This window comes from Hemiscyllium ocellatum, chromosome 1 (assembly GCF_020745735.1).
Source record: "Hemiscyllium ocellatum isolate sHemOce1 chromosome 1, sHemOce1.pat.X.cur, whole genome shotgun sequence".
Taxonomy (NCBI): Eukaryota; Metazoa; Chordata; class Chondrichthyes; order Orectolobiformes; family Hemiscylliidae; genus Hemiscyllium; species Hemiscyllium ocellatum.
In genome coordinates this window covers 159,085,571-159,103,946 of record NC_083401.1, presented here as the reverse complement: position 1 = coordinate 159,103,946, position 18,376 = coordinate 159,085,571, and the positions used below count along the sequence as shown (strand labels likewise).

The window sequence follows — 18,376 nt, the reverse complement described above, 5'->3', positions numbered from 1 at the left end:
TGTTAACTTCAATAGTTTCCAGAATTTGGTTCACCTAGGGCTATCCACTTTCTTATTAATAAGCCTTTTGTTGATCATTATCTCTGATAAATTTCTTATCATATGTTTTTACTTTTTTTTAATCTTTGCAGTTTCAATACCTCTCCCAGTCTCTTGGAATAGCACCATTCTTTCTAGTTTTACATGCATTGTTGCTTTATGTTCCCTCATCTATTTTGTTGACATAGCAGTTTTATTTGATATGTATAATGTTCCTTTAGGTGTATATACTGTTCCTGTACTAAATGAGAAAAACATTTTGAACAGATCACACTGTTTGAACTAATCTGAAGTCTGAGCTAATCATCCGTAGATGTAATTCACACCCTGCTATGGGACTAAGAAAATTTGAATTCACTTGGTTCAGTAAATCTGGAATTTTAAAAAAAATCACGAATAAAGAAAGCACCTGTCCTTAACAGGTCTGGCTTACATGCGACTTTCAGACCTGCAGTGTAAAAGATCACTTTGGCAACCTTCTCATACAAAATCTGGGATGGTCTATAATCTTTGCTCCTGAAGATATTGCTCCAGAAAAATAAATTATGTACTTGGGAAATTTTTAATCATTTATCTCTTACCAATTAGATAGATTTATAGCAACCTTGAGATTTCTAAAACACCATCCCATCTATAGATCATAAGACAGGAGCAGAAATTAGACCATTCAGCCCATCGTCTGCTCCACCATTCAATCATGGCTCGTAAGTTTCACAACCCCCTTGACAATCAATAACCTATCTATTTCTATCTTAACTACAGGGACCTAGCCTCCACCACCTTCTGTGGCAGTGAATTCCATAGATTTACCACTCTTTGGCTGAATAGGCTTTTTCCTTATCGCTGATCTAAAAGGTTTTACCTTTACTCCAAGGCTGTGCCCTCAGGTCTTAGTCTCTCCTACCAATGGAAATATCTCCCCAATATGTACTCTGTCCAGGCCATTCAGTATTCTGCAAGTTTTGATTAGATCTCTCGCTTCTCTCTTCTCTCTCTCCTCTCTTTCCCCCCCCCCCCCCCCCAAAAAACCGGATCCCCCCCCAAAACCGGATCCCCAACGTTCTTCCCATGTTAAGCCTTCCAGGCCTGGGACCATTCTTGTGAACCTCCTCTCAACCCGCCCCAAGGCCAATACGTCCATCCTGCGATATGGAGCCCAAAACTGTGCGCAATACTCTAAATCTGGCCTGACCAGAACATTTTTAACCTTCCAAAATGCATCCCTACTTTTATATTCAGGTCCTGTCAAAATAAATGTCAACATTGCATTTGCCTTCCTAACTATTGACTCAACCTGCAGGTTGACCTTGATTGAATCCTGATCTAGAGTCGTTTTGCATTTCAGACATCTGAATTTTCTCCCATTTAGAAAATAGTCTATGCCTTTATTCTTCCTACCAAAGTCCATGACCTGTCATTTTTCCATGTTTTACTCTACTTGTCACCTCATTGCCCATTCTCCTAACCGATCCAAATCCTTCTGCAGCCTCCCCACCACCTCAATACTACCTGTCTCCTACTTATCTTTGTATCATCTGCAAACTTAGCCAGAATGTCCTCAATTCCTTCATCTAGATTATTAATGTAAAAAGTGAAAGGTTGTGGTCCCAACATTGAGCCTTGAGGAACACCACTTGTCACTGGCTGCCATCCTGAGAAATAACCTTTTATCCCCACTCTGTGCTTTTTGCCAGACAGCCAATCCAATCTTCTATCCATGCTAGCACCTTGCTTCTAACACCATGGGCCTGTATCTTAATCAGCAGCCTCCTCTGCAGTATCTTGTCAAAGGTATTTTTCAAATCCAAGTCGATAGCATCCATTGGCCCTCCTTGGTCTAACTTGCCCATTACCACCTCAAGGAATTCTAACAGATTTGTCAGGCATGATCTCCCCTTGATGAAACTTTGTTTTATTTTACCATTCACTTCTAAGTATTCAGAAATCCCACCCTTCACGATGGACTCCAAAGCCTTACCTATGACTGAGGTTAGGCTAATTGGCTTGTAATTTTCTGTCTTTTACCTTACTCCTTTTTTAAACAGGTGTCATATTAACGTTTTTCCAGTCCTCTGTGACCCTCCCTGACTACAGTGATTCCTGACAGATCACCATGCACACCTCCACTATCTCTTAGGCTATCTCTTTTAGAACTCTGGGGTGTAGTCCATATGGTCCAGGTGATTTATTCACTTTAACACTTCACAGGTTTTCTAACACCTCCTTGGTGATGGCCACCATACTCTGCTCTGCCCCTGAATCTTTTGAATTTTTGGGATATTACAAATGCCTTCCACTGTGAAGGTTGACACAAAGTAATTATTCAATTCCTCAGCCATTTCCTTGTTCCCCACTGCTATCTCTCAAGTGTCATTTTCCAGCAGTCAATGTCCACTTTAGTCTTTCTTTTGCCCTTACCGTCTTCCTTTTATGTTACAGGCTAGCTTACCCTCCTATTTAATCTTCTCCCTCCTTTTTTTTTGTTGCTGTCTGTTTGTCTTTTTAAGCTTCCCAATCCTCTGGTTTCCCACTGCCCTATACCACGTTATATACTTTCTGTTTTGCTCTTATGCTATCCCTGACTTGCCTAGTCAGTCACGGTTGCCTCATCCTCCATGTACCATACTGCTTTTTGTAAGATTGAACTTTTGCTGTGTCTCCTGAATTACTCCCAGAAACTGCTGTCATTGCTGTCCCACTGTCTTTCTTGCTAGGGTCTTCTCCCCATCAGTACTGCCCAGCTCCTCCCTTGTGCCTCTGAATAAAGTTGTTTTTATTCAGCTGTAGTACCATTACCTCTGATTCTACCTTCTCCCCCTCAATTTGCACCGTAACTTCAGTTTTGTTTTGATTACTGCCTCCTAAGGGTTCCTTCATAGTCATAAGTCTGCCTCCTTATAAAGCCAGTATTGCCTGTTCCCTAGTGGGCTCTACCAAAAAGCCGTCTCATAGACATTCCACAAATTCCTTTTCTTGCAATCCACAACCAATGTGATATTCCCAGTCCACCTGCATATTGAAATCCCCCATGGTCACTGTAACTTTGCCTTTTTTACACACTCTCTTTCTACCTGGTGAATCTTGCGCCCTACCTACTGTTGGGACCTGTACGTAACTCCAGCTTTTTTTTTTAAAACCTTTTGCGGTTCTTCAGTTCTTCCCCCACAGATTCTACACCATGTGTCTCGACTTCTCTTCTTACCATTGATTTAATTTCATTTCTTACTAATAAGGCAACTCTACTTCCTTTGCCCGCCTGCCTGTCTTTTTGATAGAATATCTTTTAATATTCAGCTTCCAATCCTGACCCTTTTGCAGCTACGTCTCCGTGATGCCCACTACATCATACCTGCCAATTTCAATCTGCGTCACAAGCTCATTACCTTATTCCTTATACTGCATATATTCAGATATAACACCTTCAGTCCTGTAATAACTGTCCCTCTTCTCATTATCATTTGCTTGTCCAGTGTGCTTGAAGTTGATTGCTGACCCTTTCCAAACACTGTCCTATTTGGAGAAAGTGAGGACAGCAGATGCTGGAGATGAGAGTAGAATGTGTTGGTCTGGAAAGACACAGCAGGTCAGGCAGCATCTGAGGAGTATGAGAATTGACGTTTCAGCATTCCCGATGAAGGGCTAATGTCCGAAACATAAATTCACCTCCTCGGATGCTGCCTGACCTGCTGTGTCTTTCCAGCACTACACTCTCGACTCTGTGTTGGAGACTTTAATAACCTCTCCTGAGTTCTCATTCCCTGTCATTCCTTTCATATTTTTCCACGCAGTTGAATCCACCCCTATAGATGTTAACCTTCTGCTTTGATTTCTGCTGGGGGATGTTGCCTCTCACCTTTCTAGTTTAAAGTCGGTTGACCAGCCCATTTACTCTTACGCTAGAACTTTGGTTGCAGCTCGTTTTGGGTGGAGACAGTCACAGCAGTGACAGAATCTTCTGTTCCAATACTGATGCCAGTGCCCCATGAAAAGAAGCCCCTTTTTCCCCACCATTCTTTTAGCCATGTGTTTATGCAGTAAAACATTCTACCACTTCGCTGCTATCAAAGACCCTGCAACCAAATCCCATTGAATTATTTGGTCCCAACTTATTCCTCAATTCTAACCATGTGTCTGTGCTGATTTGTTCTGTTACTAGTATTGTAAAAATATATTTAATTAATAAGCTACACTTCCTCCCCTTCCAATTTAAGAAATATTTTATTCCTAGTTATTACCATTTTGCAGTTATGCCTCTGTAATGGTCAAACTTTATATCTGCATGGATGTATTTGAGATTGCAATTCAATTAATTTTTATATGCTGTGCATTAATATTAAAAAATTGGACTCCAGCCTGTCATTCACCCCGATGCTGTCTTTCTCATATCCATATGTGCTTTCTCTGAGGTTGGCTAGCTCAGTTGCCTGGATGGCCAGTTTGCAATGCAGAATTATGCCAACAGTCTGGGTTTATTTCATATACTGACTGAGGTTGCCATGAAGCAGTTTCCTTTTCAACCTCTCCCTTCATCTGAGGCATGTTGACCGTCCAGTTGAACCACTACCATTCATCGGTCTTTGTTAAAAGAGCTGCTCTATGGTCTGGTAAGACCTATGGTTGCTTTACCTTATGTATTTTCCTGTATATCCTTATGTCCATTCTCAGTCCTTATACCAGGCTTTAACTGATCTGGACAGCTCTCTTCCTCTTGGTTAACATTGTAGCTGTTCTGCTTTTACTATTTCCCCTCATTGGTAGCACTGCCTTGTGCTTTACTGGATAGACCAGTCAATCAACGAGAGAGGGAACTGAGGGGAGATGGAAGAAAATGTTGTGGAGGCAGTGATATTGTCAAAATAAGTAGAACCTTCTGCGCACAGCAGGTGAGCATGGAAGTAGGAATGTGCACAGGTTGAGTGGCGGCATTCCCAAACTCTGTCACCACCTTGTGTGTGCTAGAATTAAATCTGAGCTGGTAAGGTCCATGGTTGACCTTCCTGTCCTGCTGCTAGTCAAGGCCCTTATGACCAATCAAGGCCACTTAAGGTCCTTTTGCTGCTGTTGGGATGAGCCCGCCTGCAAGTGGGACTGTTGTCATGTATTGAACCTGATGGTTCAACCTGTGTCAGCTGGTTGGAGAGGAGGAATAATCCGGGAAGGTTGGTTGATCAAAGACAATTGGTGCCTGATTTGAGGCAACTGGCAGGATGTGTTCTCTTATGCTCATTTCCCATTTATTCTGTTCCTCTCTTGTCTCCAATATATCTCATCTTGCCAAATTGATCCCTTGTCCCCATTTTTTATGTTCTAAAGTGACAATGCAGTCAGTGCCCTCTGCCTGTATGTACTTAATGAACAAGCATCTTTTAACCACTCCCAATAAATTTTCATGGTTTTCATTTTTACAAGCCACATCATTTAGCACATTCATCCCAAGCTGTAGCTTTTCGCACAGTATGTTCTGAAATATCTTGCAGTTCAGTGTATATGTCTATTCCATATTTTTTTTTGCCAATCTGTTGTCCGCATGAAATTGTATCTGCCTTGTCTGCCATTGTGTCCTCCTTGCTGTTCACTATAATTGATCATCTGAGTTGACAAATTTTGGACTAAATTTCTCTAAATCACGCAAATCATCTTGTGTATCCGAAAAAAATAGCCTCCTCACTAAATGCTGTGAGGTATCACTTGTGTTCCTTTTGCAATCTGAACTACTGCCTGCTTTTCATTTAGGAACCGTATCAGTGTTTTAACTGTTTTAATTGAGGAAATGGTAAACCTTCTGTCTCCATTAAAATCTCAGATGGATAATTTGTTGTTGTACACGTCTGCTTCTGACCTTGTAACATTAACACTGTTACGTTGTAAACATAATTAACTCCAAAACCTTTGTTCAATCAGGTTTTTATTTATCTTGTATTTAACGCAAATATGTACCACTAAAAGCAGGTTAATACCTCTAAAGCACATGAATTATGGAATTGATAAGTCTAGACCTGTATTTGTCCCATGAAGTGGTTGAGACAACTATATATTTATAAGGTTTGTGACCATGCATGAGGTCTCTTCCTCCTTCTCTTCCTCCTCCTCCTCTCCCCTCACCCCAGCCACTTCTGTACTGATTGCTTCACGAGAGGATAATGATTGCAGTGATTTCTCTTTCGAAGGAGAGTTGCACTAACAACCTAGCATCTAGAATGGGGATAATCTTAGTGAAGATTAATTATAGATCTCTCTCAAGTCGCATATTACATTTGTTTTTGTTACATTCTTGTATGAAGTGGAGGTATATCTAATGAGGTCAGCATTTCATGCCTATTCCTAATTGCTCTTGAGACAGTGGTGTTATGCCACCATCTTGAACTCCTGTAGACCACATGATGTACACCCATAGTGCTGTCAGTGTTCCAGGATTTTGCCCAAACAATTCCAGAACACTCAAGAGTGTGTACCTTTATTTGCATTGAATTTTTATTGGTCAGAGTATTGAGTACAGGAGTTCGGAGGTCATGCTGCAGCTGTATGGGACATTAGTTAGGCCACTTGGAATATTGCGTGCAATTCTGGTCACCTTCCTGTTGGAAAGATGTTGTGAAACTTGAAAGGGTTCAGAAAAGATTTACAAGGATGTTGTCAGGGTTGGAGGATTTGAGCTATAGGGAGAGGCTGAACAGGTTGGGGCTGTTTTCCCTGGAGCATCGGAGGCTGAGAGGTGACCTTATAAAGGTTTGTAAAATAATGAGGGGCAAGGATAGGGTAAATAGGCAAAGTCTTTTCCCTGGGGTCGAGGAGTCCAGAACTAAAGGGCATAGGTTTAGGGTGAGAGGGGAAGATATAACAGAGACCTAAGGGCAACCTTTTCACAGAGGGTGGTACAGGTATGGAATGAGCTGCCAGAGGAAATGGAGGCTGGTACAATTGCAACATTTAAAAGGCATTTGGGTGGGTATATGAATAGGAAGGGTTTGGAGGGATATGGGCCGGGTGCTGGCAGGTGGGACTAGATTGGGTTGGGATATCTGGTCGGCATGGACGGGTTGGACCGAAGGGTGTGTTTCCATGCTGTACATCTCCATGACTCTATGACTCTATTCCCTCCTATTCCAATCTGTGGGGACGGTTAAGAGATTAAAAGACATTTTGTGAATATTTGGTTTAATTATTGCTGTAATAGACTGAACTAGAGAATTACACTGACTTTTTATTGAATCTTGTTTGGAACTCACTTTTGAATCCGGAGTTCAGTTCTGTTCTACATATTATAAAAACAGATCTAGAGGCACTGAAGAGGATGCAGAGAAGATTTACAAGGATGATACCAGAAACAGAATTGATAGTCTGGGGTCTGGTCTCTTACTTGGGGAAGAAAAGAAGCCTAAAGTGTGGCATGATTGAAACTTTTAAAACAGTGAACGATTTTGATAGAATGGATACAGGGAGAATGTTTCCTCTTGTGAGGAGACCATATGTAGGAACATCAATATAAGGTAATCATCAATAATTTAATAGGGAATTCAGACAAAAACGTCTTTGCCACAGGAAGTGATAAAGATGTGGAATTCACTGCCACAGGGTGGAGTTGAAGCAGATAGCATGGATGAGCTGTTTTCAGGGGAAAACAGATAAGCCAGAATTTGAGAGAATGGTGTAAATGGTTATGATTAATTTGGATGAAGAATGATGGAAAGAGGCATGAGTGGAGCATAATCACTGGAATACACTTGTTATGCTGCCTGGGCTTATTTTTGTGCTGTATATCCCATGTGATTAGATGCCCTTCAGTGTGGAAACAGGTCCTTCCACCCAACAAGTCCACACTGACCTTCTGAAGAGTGACCCACCCAGACCCATTTCCTTCTGACTAATATACCTAACACTATGGGCAATTTAGCATGGCCAATTCACCTAACCTGCACATCTTTGGACTGCGGGAGGAAACCAGAGTACCCGGAGGAAACCCATGCAGACACGGGGAGAATGTGCAAACTCCACACAGTTGCCCGGGGCTGGAATTAAATCTGGGACCGTGGTGCTATAAGGCAGCAGTGCTAACCACTGAGTCACTGTGCCACCCCATGTGTTTGGTCATAAGTGTCATTATGAGCAGTAATTTTCAATTTGGTACTCTGATGTTATACAATACGATCTGTATAATGAGCAAATCACAACGAAACCTGTAAGTAATGGAATTTTACGGCACAGAAGGAAGACATTGGACCACACTACCTATGCCAGTCAACAGAATGCTATTCAGTCTCAGCCCACTATCCAGCTCATGATCTGTAATCCTAACAATTTGGCACTTCAAGCAACTTCTAAATGCAATGAGAGTTTCTACTCTCTCCAGTCTTTCAGGCAACAAGTTGCAAATCCTCACTACCTCTAGGTGGAAAGATTTCAACTCTAGCCTTTCTCCTAAATAACTTTAAACTGTGTCCCCTCATTGACTGAAATGCGAAGAAAAATTCATGTTTTAACTAGGATGTCATAGCTTTGTGCATCTCAATTATCTACTCCCCGAATCTCATCTCATCCAAAGACCAGCTTATCCAATCTTTTCTCCAGTGCTGACGACAATAATTGAAGCCCCTATCTAGTATGATGGCATACTTTTTATAATGTGATGAGAACTGGGCACAGTACTCTAGCACTAGCCCAACTAATGTTCTATACAGTTCTACTATAACCCTCCTGCAATTGAATTCAGTGGGTTGCTAAAAGAGGGATGTATCCTCTATTCTGCCATAAGCTCATCTAATCACCATGCCAACTTCAGGGATGCATTTCCTTTAGCCAGTGTTATGGTAATGAAAGTGCTTAACTCTGTTAATTGGAAGTCATGTTTGGTAGAGTTTCCTAGTGTAAAATACATTTTTCAGTGCAAATTGAAAAAATAAATGGACTTGCCCACTTATTCCTGTGGATTTGAAAATGAAAATTTCATCCAAAACCAGAAAGAACCTGGACATTTAAATCCCAGGATATTTATTTCAAGCTTGTGCTATTTATTAACAAGTGCTTGCTCTTTCAAGGCAGTTGGAGCCAACTAGGGATCAGAGGAGTGATGGTTAGATTTGCTTGTTGCAGGTGGGTTATTAGGTAGGGCTTGCGTGACAAGCATGTTACATGTCTAAGCCTGAGTCCTTGGACTCAAGCTGTGCATAACCTGCTTCAGTATCTGAAGTGTTATGAGTGGTACTAAACCTGTGTAATCATTGAACATTTAGGGTATAGCTTTGTTCGCTGAGCTATAGGTTTGATATCCAGATGTTTCATTACCTGGCTAGGTAACATCATCAGTGGCGACCTTCGGGTGAAGCAAAGCTGTTGTCTCCTGCTTTCTATTTATATCTTTCTCCTGGATGGGGTTCCTGGGGTTTGTGATGTCATTTCCTGTTTGTTTTCTGAGGGGTTGATAGATGGCATCTAGATCTATGTGTTTGTTTATGGCGTTGTGGTTGGAGTGCCAGGCCTCTAGGAATTCTCTGGCATGTCTTTGCTTAGCCTATTCCAGGATAGATGTGTTTTCCCAGTCGAAATGGTGGGTTTTTTCATCCGTGTGTAGGGCTACGAGGGAGAGAGGGTCGTGTCTTTTTGTGGCGAGCTGGTGTTCATGTATCCTGGTGGCCAACTTTCTTCCTGTTTGTCCTACGTAGTGTTTGTGGCAGTCCTTGCATGGAATTTTGTGGATGATGTTGGTTTTGTCCATGGGTTGTACTGGGTCTTTTTAAGTTTGTTAGTTTTTGTTTGAGAGTGTTGGTGGGTTTGTGTGCTACTAGGATTCCGAGGGGTCTTAGTAGTCTGGCTGTCATTTCTGAAACTTCTTTGATGTATGGTATGGTGGTTTCTGGCTGTGTTTGACCTGCTTGTTGTGGTTTGTTTTTAAAGAATCTGCACGCTGTATTTTTTGAGTATCCGTATTCAAGAAGAATGGATACTCAAAAAATACAGTCCACAGATTCCTTAAGAACAAACCACAACAAGCAGACTATGATGTTACCTAGCCAGGTAATGAAACGTCTGGATATCAAACCTACAGCTCAGCAAGCAAACCTACACCCTGAACCTCAACCTGAGCTACAAATCTTCCAACGATCATTGAACATTCCCACTTTTTAAACTTAGGGACAGCTGAAGATGGTTTATCTAGGACCTCCTGCAGCATTGACCTGGGACTGAGATGGTTGGGCACCAACAAGGACAGCCATCTAATTTTTGTACTTGGTGTGATTCCAACCAGTGGAGATTTTTCTCCCTTATTACCATTTGTTCCAGCTTTTTAGGGCTTCTAGATGCTACACAAATGTCGAAAGCTAAATGCTGTTAAATCCTAAATGAGATTCAAAGAATGTGATAATGGTAATTTATCACTTGATCTTCCTCTCGGTCTGTAGCTTTTGATAATGTATGTTGATGGAATTGGCTCACTTCAGAATCTCCATGATTTTATCATGTCAAGAAATGTTGAGGACATGCCTTGGACAATACATTTTGGAACCTGTTCAGCCTTTTTTGCTGTGCGGGCTTTGTTGACTTGGTGTTTAGTGTGCTGTTGTTTCATACACCGTCACTCAGCTTGGACGTGAAAACAGTGTAAGTGCAGATTTCAGCATTACGTGATGGATTACTGATGGCTGTGAAGCCTGACTGTGTAAAGCTATCAATAACCTCTAGTGCCACATTGTCAATGATGATTGATAGTGACGTGACAACATTTTTACAGATTTGCTGCTGATATTCTTCAGTGTAGAATGCTAGTGCAGGTTATTGACCTGAGCAACTTTTTACTGGGGACTTGGCAAACATTTGTCTTGGATCTTGATCGGAAAGGCTGATTACCTTCCTGTCAGTTCTGTGTTGTAAGTGGTACCTGCAGTAGATGACCTGAAGGCATATGACGAGGAAAAAGAAAATATGTCACTGATGGCAATATTTGACTCCATTGTGCATCTCTAAGGATTCCAATGTTGCCCTGCTGTAATTGACCTTGCCCATCATGCTTTCATGGAGAGTAGATCACACTGAACAGCTTGGTAGCAGCCAGTTTTCTTCAAAATAAATAGGCTGCCTCTGCTTCTATGGACAAATGCTTAGATGGGTTAGATGATCTGTTAAAACTAAGGAATGCATTATTTCTAGACTCAATAGTCCACTAGTCACAAAATATATTCAAATGTCTTTCCCAGTTACCAAACAGACCAGCTATACACTCTGATCGATCTTATTCAGAACCCACTATAGATAATCAGGCGTCATTAATAAACAGCAAATTTTTTGATTTATGTTGTGGTTCTGTTCGCCAAGCTGGGAATTTGTGTTGCAGACATTTCGTCCCCTGTCTAGGTGACATCCTCAGTGCTTGGGAGCCTCCTGTGAAGCACTCCTGTGATGTTCTCCCCCCGGCATTTATAGTGGTTTGTCTCTGCCGCTTCCGGTTGTCAGTTACAGTTCCAAAAACGGATACCTTCGCAATTTCATCAACAGATGCCTAAGGGAAAGACAACAGAATGAGGACAAGCCACAACCCAAGGACTAGCCACGTTACCATACATCAAGAACATTTCTGAACTGACAGCCAGACTACTACGACCACTAGGAGTCATAACAGCACACAAACCAACAGCCACTCTCAGACAACAACTCACCAGGACAAAGGACCCGATACCCAGCATGAGCAAAACCAACGTGGTATACAAAATCCCATGCAAGGACTGCACAAAACACTACATAGGACAAACGGGCAGACCGCTAATGACCCGTGTCCATGAACACCAACTAGCCACGAAACAACACAACCAGCTATCCTTAGTAGCCACACACGTGGATGACGAGCAACATGAGTTTGACTGGGACAACACTACTATAATAGGACAAGCCAAACAGAGAGCAGCCAGGGAATTCCTAGAGGCATGGCACTTCTCCACAGATTCTATCAACAAACACATCGACCTGGACCCAATATACCAGCCACTGCAGTGGACAGCTGGAACTAATAACCGGAAGCGGCAGAGACAAACCACTATAATGCCAGAGGAAACATCATAGGAGCACTTCACAGGAGGCTCTCAAGCACTGAAGATGTCACCTTGACGGGGCGAAATGTCTGCAACACAAATTCTCAGCTCGGCAAACAGAACCACAACAATGAGCACCCGAGCTAAAATCTTCTCTCAATTTTTGATTTATTTTGAAACTAGTTCAACAAATATGTAAGGCTAATCAGGGCTGGTTGACGTATGAATATAAAAATATTTATTCTTCTAAACAACTCAACATAGATCAGTTAATGAACACTTGTTTAGAATAGCTAGGAAGTTGTTTTTGACCAGCATGGAAGTGATGGGCTGTAGGGCCTTTTTCTGTGCTGCAGGTCTCTGACTTTATAAAAATAACAAAATCTGAGATTAACTTTGGAGAGAGAAATGACATTAGGCAAATATTTGTTGATTCTCAGAATAAAAGAAAAAAATGTGCAAAGTGACTTTTACTTTGACGTTACGATACGTACAGGTGGTGGTCATTAGTCACATGGAGTTGCCACTTGAATCTTTTCAAAAATAATACATTCAGAAGATATCAAAAGTAAGTCCTCTAGTGAAATACACCTGTTTCTGTTTTCAGTTCTGACAGGGGATCCTTTAAGAGGTTTCCCAGAAGGGTGGAAAAGGCTCAGTTCAGGGCTACAATCCAAATAAATTCCAATATCAAAATAGCCACACCTTTTAACAGCCGTAAATTCAGATATTATGTTCAGTTTCGGTTTCCTTATTTAAGAAAGGATGTGCACATATTGGAGATGGTTCAGGAGAGATTTACTAGATTGAATGCTGGAGTGAGCGACAATCCTTGAAAATTTTTAATGTCGAGTAGATTCTTGTTAGGCAAGGAAATGAGAAAGTGAGGACTGCAGATGCTGGAGACCAGAGTTGAAAAATGTGGTGCTGGAAAAACACAGCAGGCCAAGGCAGCATCCAAGGAGCAGGAGAATCGAGGTTTCGGGCATAAGCCCTTCAGGATTCCTGAAACATTGATTCTCCTGCTCCAAGGAAATAAAAGCTTATTGATGGCAGTCATGAGTGGTAAATTTAGAACATAGACATATCAGCCATGATCTTAATGGTGGAGCAAGTTTAAAGGGCTGAATAGCTTGCTTTTGCTCATAATTCATATGCTTCTCTGACATGGAAATTCCACTAAACCCTAGCAATTCCATGGTTTACAAACCTTGTCTGTTTACTTAGTTTAAATATGACTTTTAGTGAGTAGTTTTGAGAGCCTTTCAGACTGAAAAGATCCAGTACTTCACATGAAATCCAATTTTCACAATCCTTTTGACGAGCCCCAAAGAAAAATGAACAGTCGAAGCACCTTTACAACTCATGACAATGGTGTTCTTCACTCGTCTTATTTCTCTTGCAGCTTATTTGACTGAGAAAATGATTTTGATTAAGGTTTTCTCGTTCTGAAACCACACTGGCATTCAGGGTGGGGTAGATATATTTATCCTAGATCTTTTGTATTTGTTCCTGTAATGTGAATGTCACTGGCCATTCCATCATTTAATGCCATCCCTAATTGCCAATGACTCCTCCACATCATGCCTATGGGCTTGTTTGACCACTTGAAGGCAGTTGAGTTAACCACATTGCTGGAGCTCTGTCGCATCATGAGGCCAGAACCGGGTGAGGATGGCAGATTTCTTTCCCTGAAGGACATTATTTGTTCACATGAATATGTTAATGTTCTGGGTTATGAGCACAGTGAAATTGCTGAAACATCACTACCTTAACTACTATGCTGCTGCCTCCCTGATATGACATACATTGAACATATTTTATGCAAAATAATGATTTACAAACACCATTAGGTACAATATGAAAGTGGACAAAATGAGCCATGAGTTTTGACTTTAACATTTGTGGGTGTGTCCCAAAATAAGGGACACTTCGAAATACAAAAGGTTGTAACGTGGACAAATGCTATTATTATGCTCAGCAAGAAGATTACTTGATAGCGATTATATTTTCTGCAGCGACATATTGGTTCTGATGGCTCTCACTTCCTGAGGCATCTCACTCCAACAGTGACAAAGAAGTTGACACAGATGCTGTAGGAGCGCCTCTATCCTTGTTTGAGTTCAGGACGTAGTTTTATTCAACGGCATTGAATTAACTCAAACAAGATCTTGGAGCCCCTCAACTAATAATAGTTTTGCTCAGCTTCTCTATTGTAGATTGATATGCAATTCTTCAATAACAATGGTATATAGTCCATCTCCAGTAACAACACAACTCAGGGTAACGTTTCATCCATTTCTCCAGCTGTTTATTGTAGGTGATTTCCACTGCCCTTGCATCGGCCTTGTTTTCACTGGAGCTGTTTTCTTTGTTTTGACCATAGATAACTTCTGTGTCAAAGGACATATGGATAGTCTGGCAAAGCTAAACATAGATCACAACAATTTTTACAATAAATTAAAGAAAACTTGATTAAATGTGGACCAGAGAAATCTTTTTTGGAATTTACCTCCTGTTCCATGTTATACCAATGTGAATTATTAAATGGGACATTGTAAATCTGCAAGTGTTCAATCCAAATACTTTGAGAATTTGTGCTGATCATAAAAATGACTGATGCATGAAGTATAGCAATAGCATTGTAAGTCATTTGAAGTTGGGCAAGCTAATTATTAGTGCATTTAAGTGGGAAATTTTGCTTTGCATGTAATCTCAATAACTTGTTACTTGCTGTTTTAGTGAAAATGGACTTCTTGCTTTATTTTTATTTTATAAAAAAAGTAACAATTTGCTTTTTTACATTTTTAGGGTTGGGGAGCTGAATATCATCGACAGGATGTAACAAGTACCCCTTGCTGGATAGAAATACATCTACATGGTCCTCTGCAGTGGCTGGATAAAGTTCTCACCCAGATGGGTTCCCCACATAACCCTATCTCCTCTGTGTCATAACAATGCTCTAATGCTGCTTCATAGTGCTCATAGATCCTTGAGTGTTGAGTTTTCCAAGAATTTGTAATCTCACTTGAAAGACATACAGAATGGATACACTCTGGACCGTCTTGATTGGGAATTGGAAAATACTTGATTCTTTGTGACCAATTGTTGGAGAAAGATGATCAGTTTTTTAGTATACTGCTGTTCTTGTGAAAGTGTTCAGTTTACACTGGTATTCCATTTCTACCTACTCTGAAGAATTTATGTAATTATGGTTTTAGAATACAGAGATGAAAGGTGACCAAGCATAGATTTGAATGTTGCAAATGCTGTGTTTTAAGTACTAGTTTGTGGTCAAAATATAGGAGTGAAGTTGTTTTTCCAAGAGAGCACAATTGCTGCACAGTTGTTATGCTGAAGTTGAATATATTTTGCACAAATGATGACTTACAAACCCTCTACACATTAGGTCACTTGACGTCTGTAGTTTTTAAAAAGTGTGGAAGTGGACAAAATGAGCCCTGTGTGCAGCTCTGTCTTAACGTCAGTGCTGACTTTTTTTTGTAATAGTGTCAAGTTACAGCTCCATTCTTGATGGATTTCTAAGGTGTGTATAGTTTTACATGTATGTTGAGGTTTAAAATATTACTTTTGTCCTCATTTTCAATTAGGTAAGGACTTTCAATCTGCCATTAGAAGGAAGTAGGTTAAGGGGCAACGTGTTCTCCACTGTGCATTTGGTGAACTCAGTATTTTTTAACTATTGCATTTAAAATGTACTTTGTAAGAAGCTACTGTCCTCTTGTAGCCATACATCAGTTCTGAAATAGTTAATTCAATATTTTAAAAAACACTTTGCAAGCAAAATTTACCGAAAGTATTTGCTGCACCAGATGTTCTGGCTCTGTTACTTTGTGCTAATTTGTCTGTTTAAAGAATTGTTTTGAATTGATTTTCTATAAATCCTCTGAGCAACTGATTAGTGGCTACCAACAGGTTGGATGTTCATAGGTTGGTAGAGCTAGATTCTTGTGCATTTACTTCCAGCTTGATTAGTTTCGGTTGGCTGGAATCTTGCAACACGTTACAAATTTTAACTTCCCGAGTGGTTAAATCAGCTTGTTTTATATTTTTTTGTTTTTAACAGTGCTAATTTCTTTTCTACTGTTGTATATGCACTTTTACACAAGACTTTGCTGTTGTGCTGTGGAATTGGAGAAACATTTATTCCAAAGATTCTAAGTCTTTCAAAATCAACAATCTGTTCTGGCATGATTTCCTTTGACATTTTGGGAACCTGATTGTGAATTTCACCACTGCAAAGTCTATATCCCTAAAAATTCTACCTTTAGAGACTTCTTAAAAAATATTTTATTCAACTAACCCTGATTTATAACTCATTTGATCCATTTGGATCTTGTGTTTTCTGTTTACTTTTGGTGTGAGGATAAAAATCTTAGGATTTCCTAATCTAAGGTTGAAGATTTACCACCCTGTTCCCAGGCCTGTTCAAAATACTCTTAACTAGACATAGGAGAAATTACAGGCAAGAGGGGAGGGAAAGCTGAGATTTTTAAAAACATTGGGGATGGAATTAGTACAAATTTCACCGGTGCCAGCAAAGTTAGTTCATTACAATATGTTGGTAAAATTTGATCATGATGGCATACAAAAATACAAACCTCTATACGTTGTACTATTCAACATTTGTTGATGCTGTAAATATCAAGTGGTTTAGTCTTCATAAAATACAAACTTCCTGCAAACAAATGAAAACAACAGGCAGGTGGAAAAGAGATGGTTGGAAACCAGTCTGTAGCATTTTCATTTTTAGAAAAGTTTTTATTTTTCTTTTTCAGCTTTTCCGCATCCTATACGGATGAGAAGTTGTCACTTGGATCATGCAGTTCACTAAAATTTCCACATCATTGAAAAGATTTTAACTTTTAACACTATTGTAATGCAAAATTACTTCAGATAGATATCATTCAGCATCCTCACACATGATATATGATGGCTTATCTACTTATGATGTTCTGTTTTTCTTCCTCTATTCCATAATGGACCAGTCTGTAATTTACAATCACAAGAAATCTGTAGACTTGAGGGAGAAAACAAAATAAATATTTTACAGAATTGGTGTACAAAATAAACCTTTTTATTCAACAGAAAACATGGCATATTCTTGAGTACTATGTAGTGCTGTGATCAAATTGCATGAAATGTTTCAATACAAATTCTATAAATTATCAAAAGCCATTTCTTCATGTAACGTTTTGGCTTTGAGGTAATCAATATTAGTGATATGAATTGATCTCCCACACTTTGGGAAAGAAAAATTTTAAAAACGTCCTGTTTTTGCATGTGCTTTTATCTTTCATATCTTTTGTTTCTCTTTTTTATAATTCTCAGACACCAAACGTAGACCATCCTTGAACCAAAGTTTTGCACATTCATATTGGCTGTGAAATATAAATATTGTGAGATTGCACCTTCCAACTTCCACTGGCAGTAGGAGGCCTAGCCACTGTGGACATGGAAGTTCACATCAAATATATGCATTAGAATTTTGTTTATAGTTCACAATTAACTGTATAAGCTCTTATTTCAATGCTGTATTTTGAATCCTCCTTTTCATCTCAACATTGGTATCAAAACAGAGAATGCCTCTTAGCAGTTAAAATGACGTAATCCTAATCTAGTTCTATACTAACACTGTTAGAAGTGCTAACTTTCAGATGAAATTTTGAAGAGGAAAAAGGATATTCTGATCCTGGCCAAAATTTATCCCTCAACGAACAATGAAAACTAGTTATCTGGTCATTTATCTTGTGGAATCTGTGTACAGATTACCTGAAAAACTTTTGACTTTCTGAATCCTGAATCCAAAATCCATAATGAATGAGTTATCAAAAATCTCTGATGGTCTAGCATCAGGATAACATGTGAATGTAGCAAAATTTGCAAACTTTAGCTGGGTGCAGGTGAAGGAATTTGCATTTATATGGACAGCCATTTCCTTTAACATACAGTTCCTTAGGTTTAATGAAGATATAGTTAAAATTGATTTGGCCTTTGAGTTAACATTTTTAAGTCTGAGTTTTAAAATTTATATGTTATCAAGTGATTGCTAAACACAGTTATAATCGCACAGTTGTATGCTTGGCTTTGATATGCTTCTGCCAGTTTGTCTGTACTTATGGTTGCAAAATTGAACAAAATCGTAAATTCTACTGAGATCTTGTTGACAAAGTTAATGTAATCCAATAACATGACCTCAAACACTGTAGCCCTCTTGTACACTGTACAATCAGATGTAGTTCTCAAGTGAAAGAAGGTTCATCCAATTTCTGCTTCACTGTCAATGCCTGTTGACATGAAGA

At 39.8% G+C, this 18,376-nt stretch overlaps 1 protein-coding gene across 2 annotated transcripts in view; it reads left to right on the top strand.

Moving 5' to 3' along the window:
- smad1 (SMAD family member 1) overlaps positions 1–17,166 on the top strand; it is a 92,916-nt gene extending 75,750 nt beyond the window's left edge. For both annotated transcript variants that reach the window (XM_060827147.1, XM_060827138.1), the window contains exon 7: positions 14,865–17,166. In XM_060827147.1, coding sequence (XP_060683130.1) covers positions 14,865–15,008 — 144 coding nt within the window. In that variant the 3' untranslated portion in view covers positions 15,009–17,166. The remainder of the gene's footprint in view (positions 1–14,864) is intronic.
- The last annotated feature ends 1,210 nt before the right edge of the window (positions 17,167–18,376 follow it).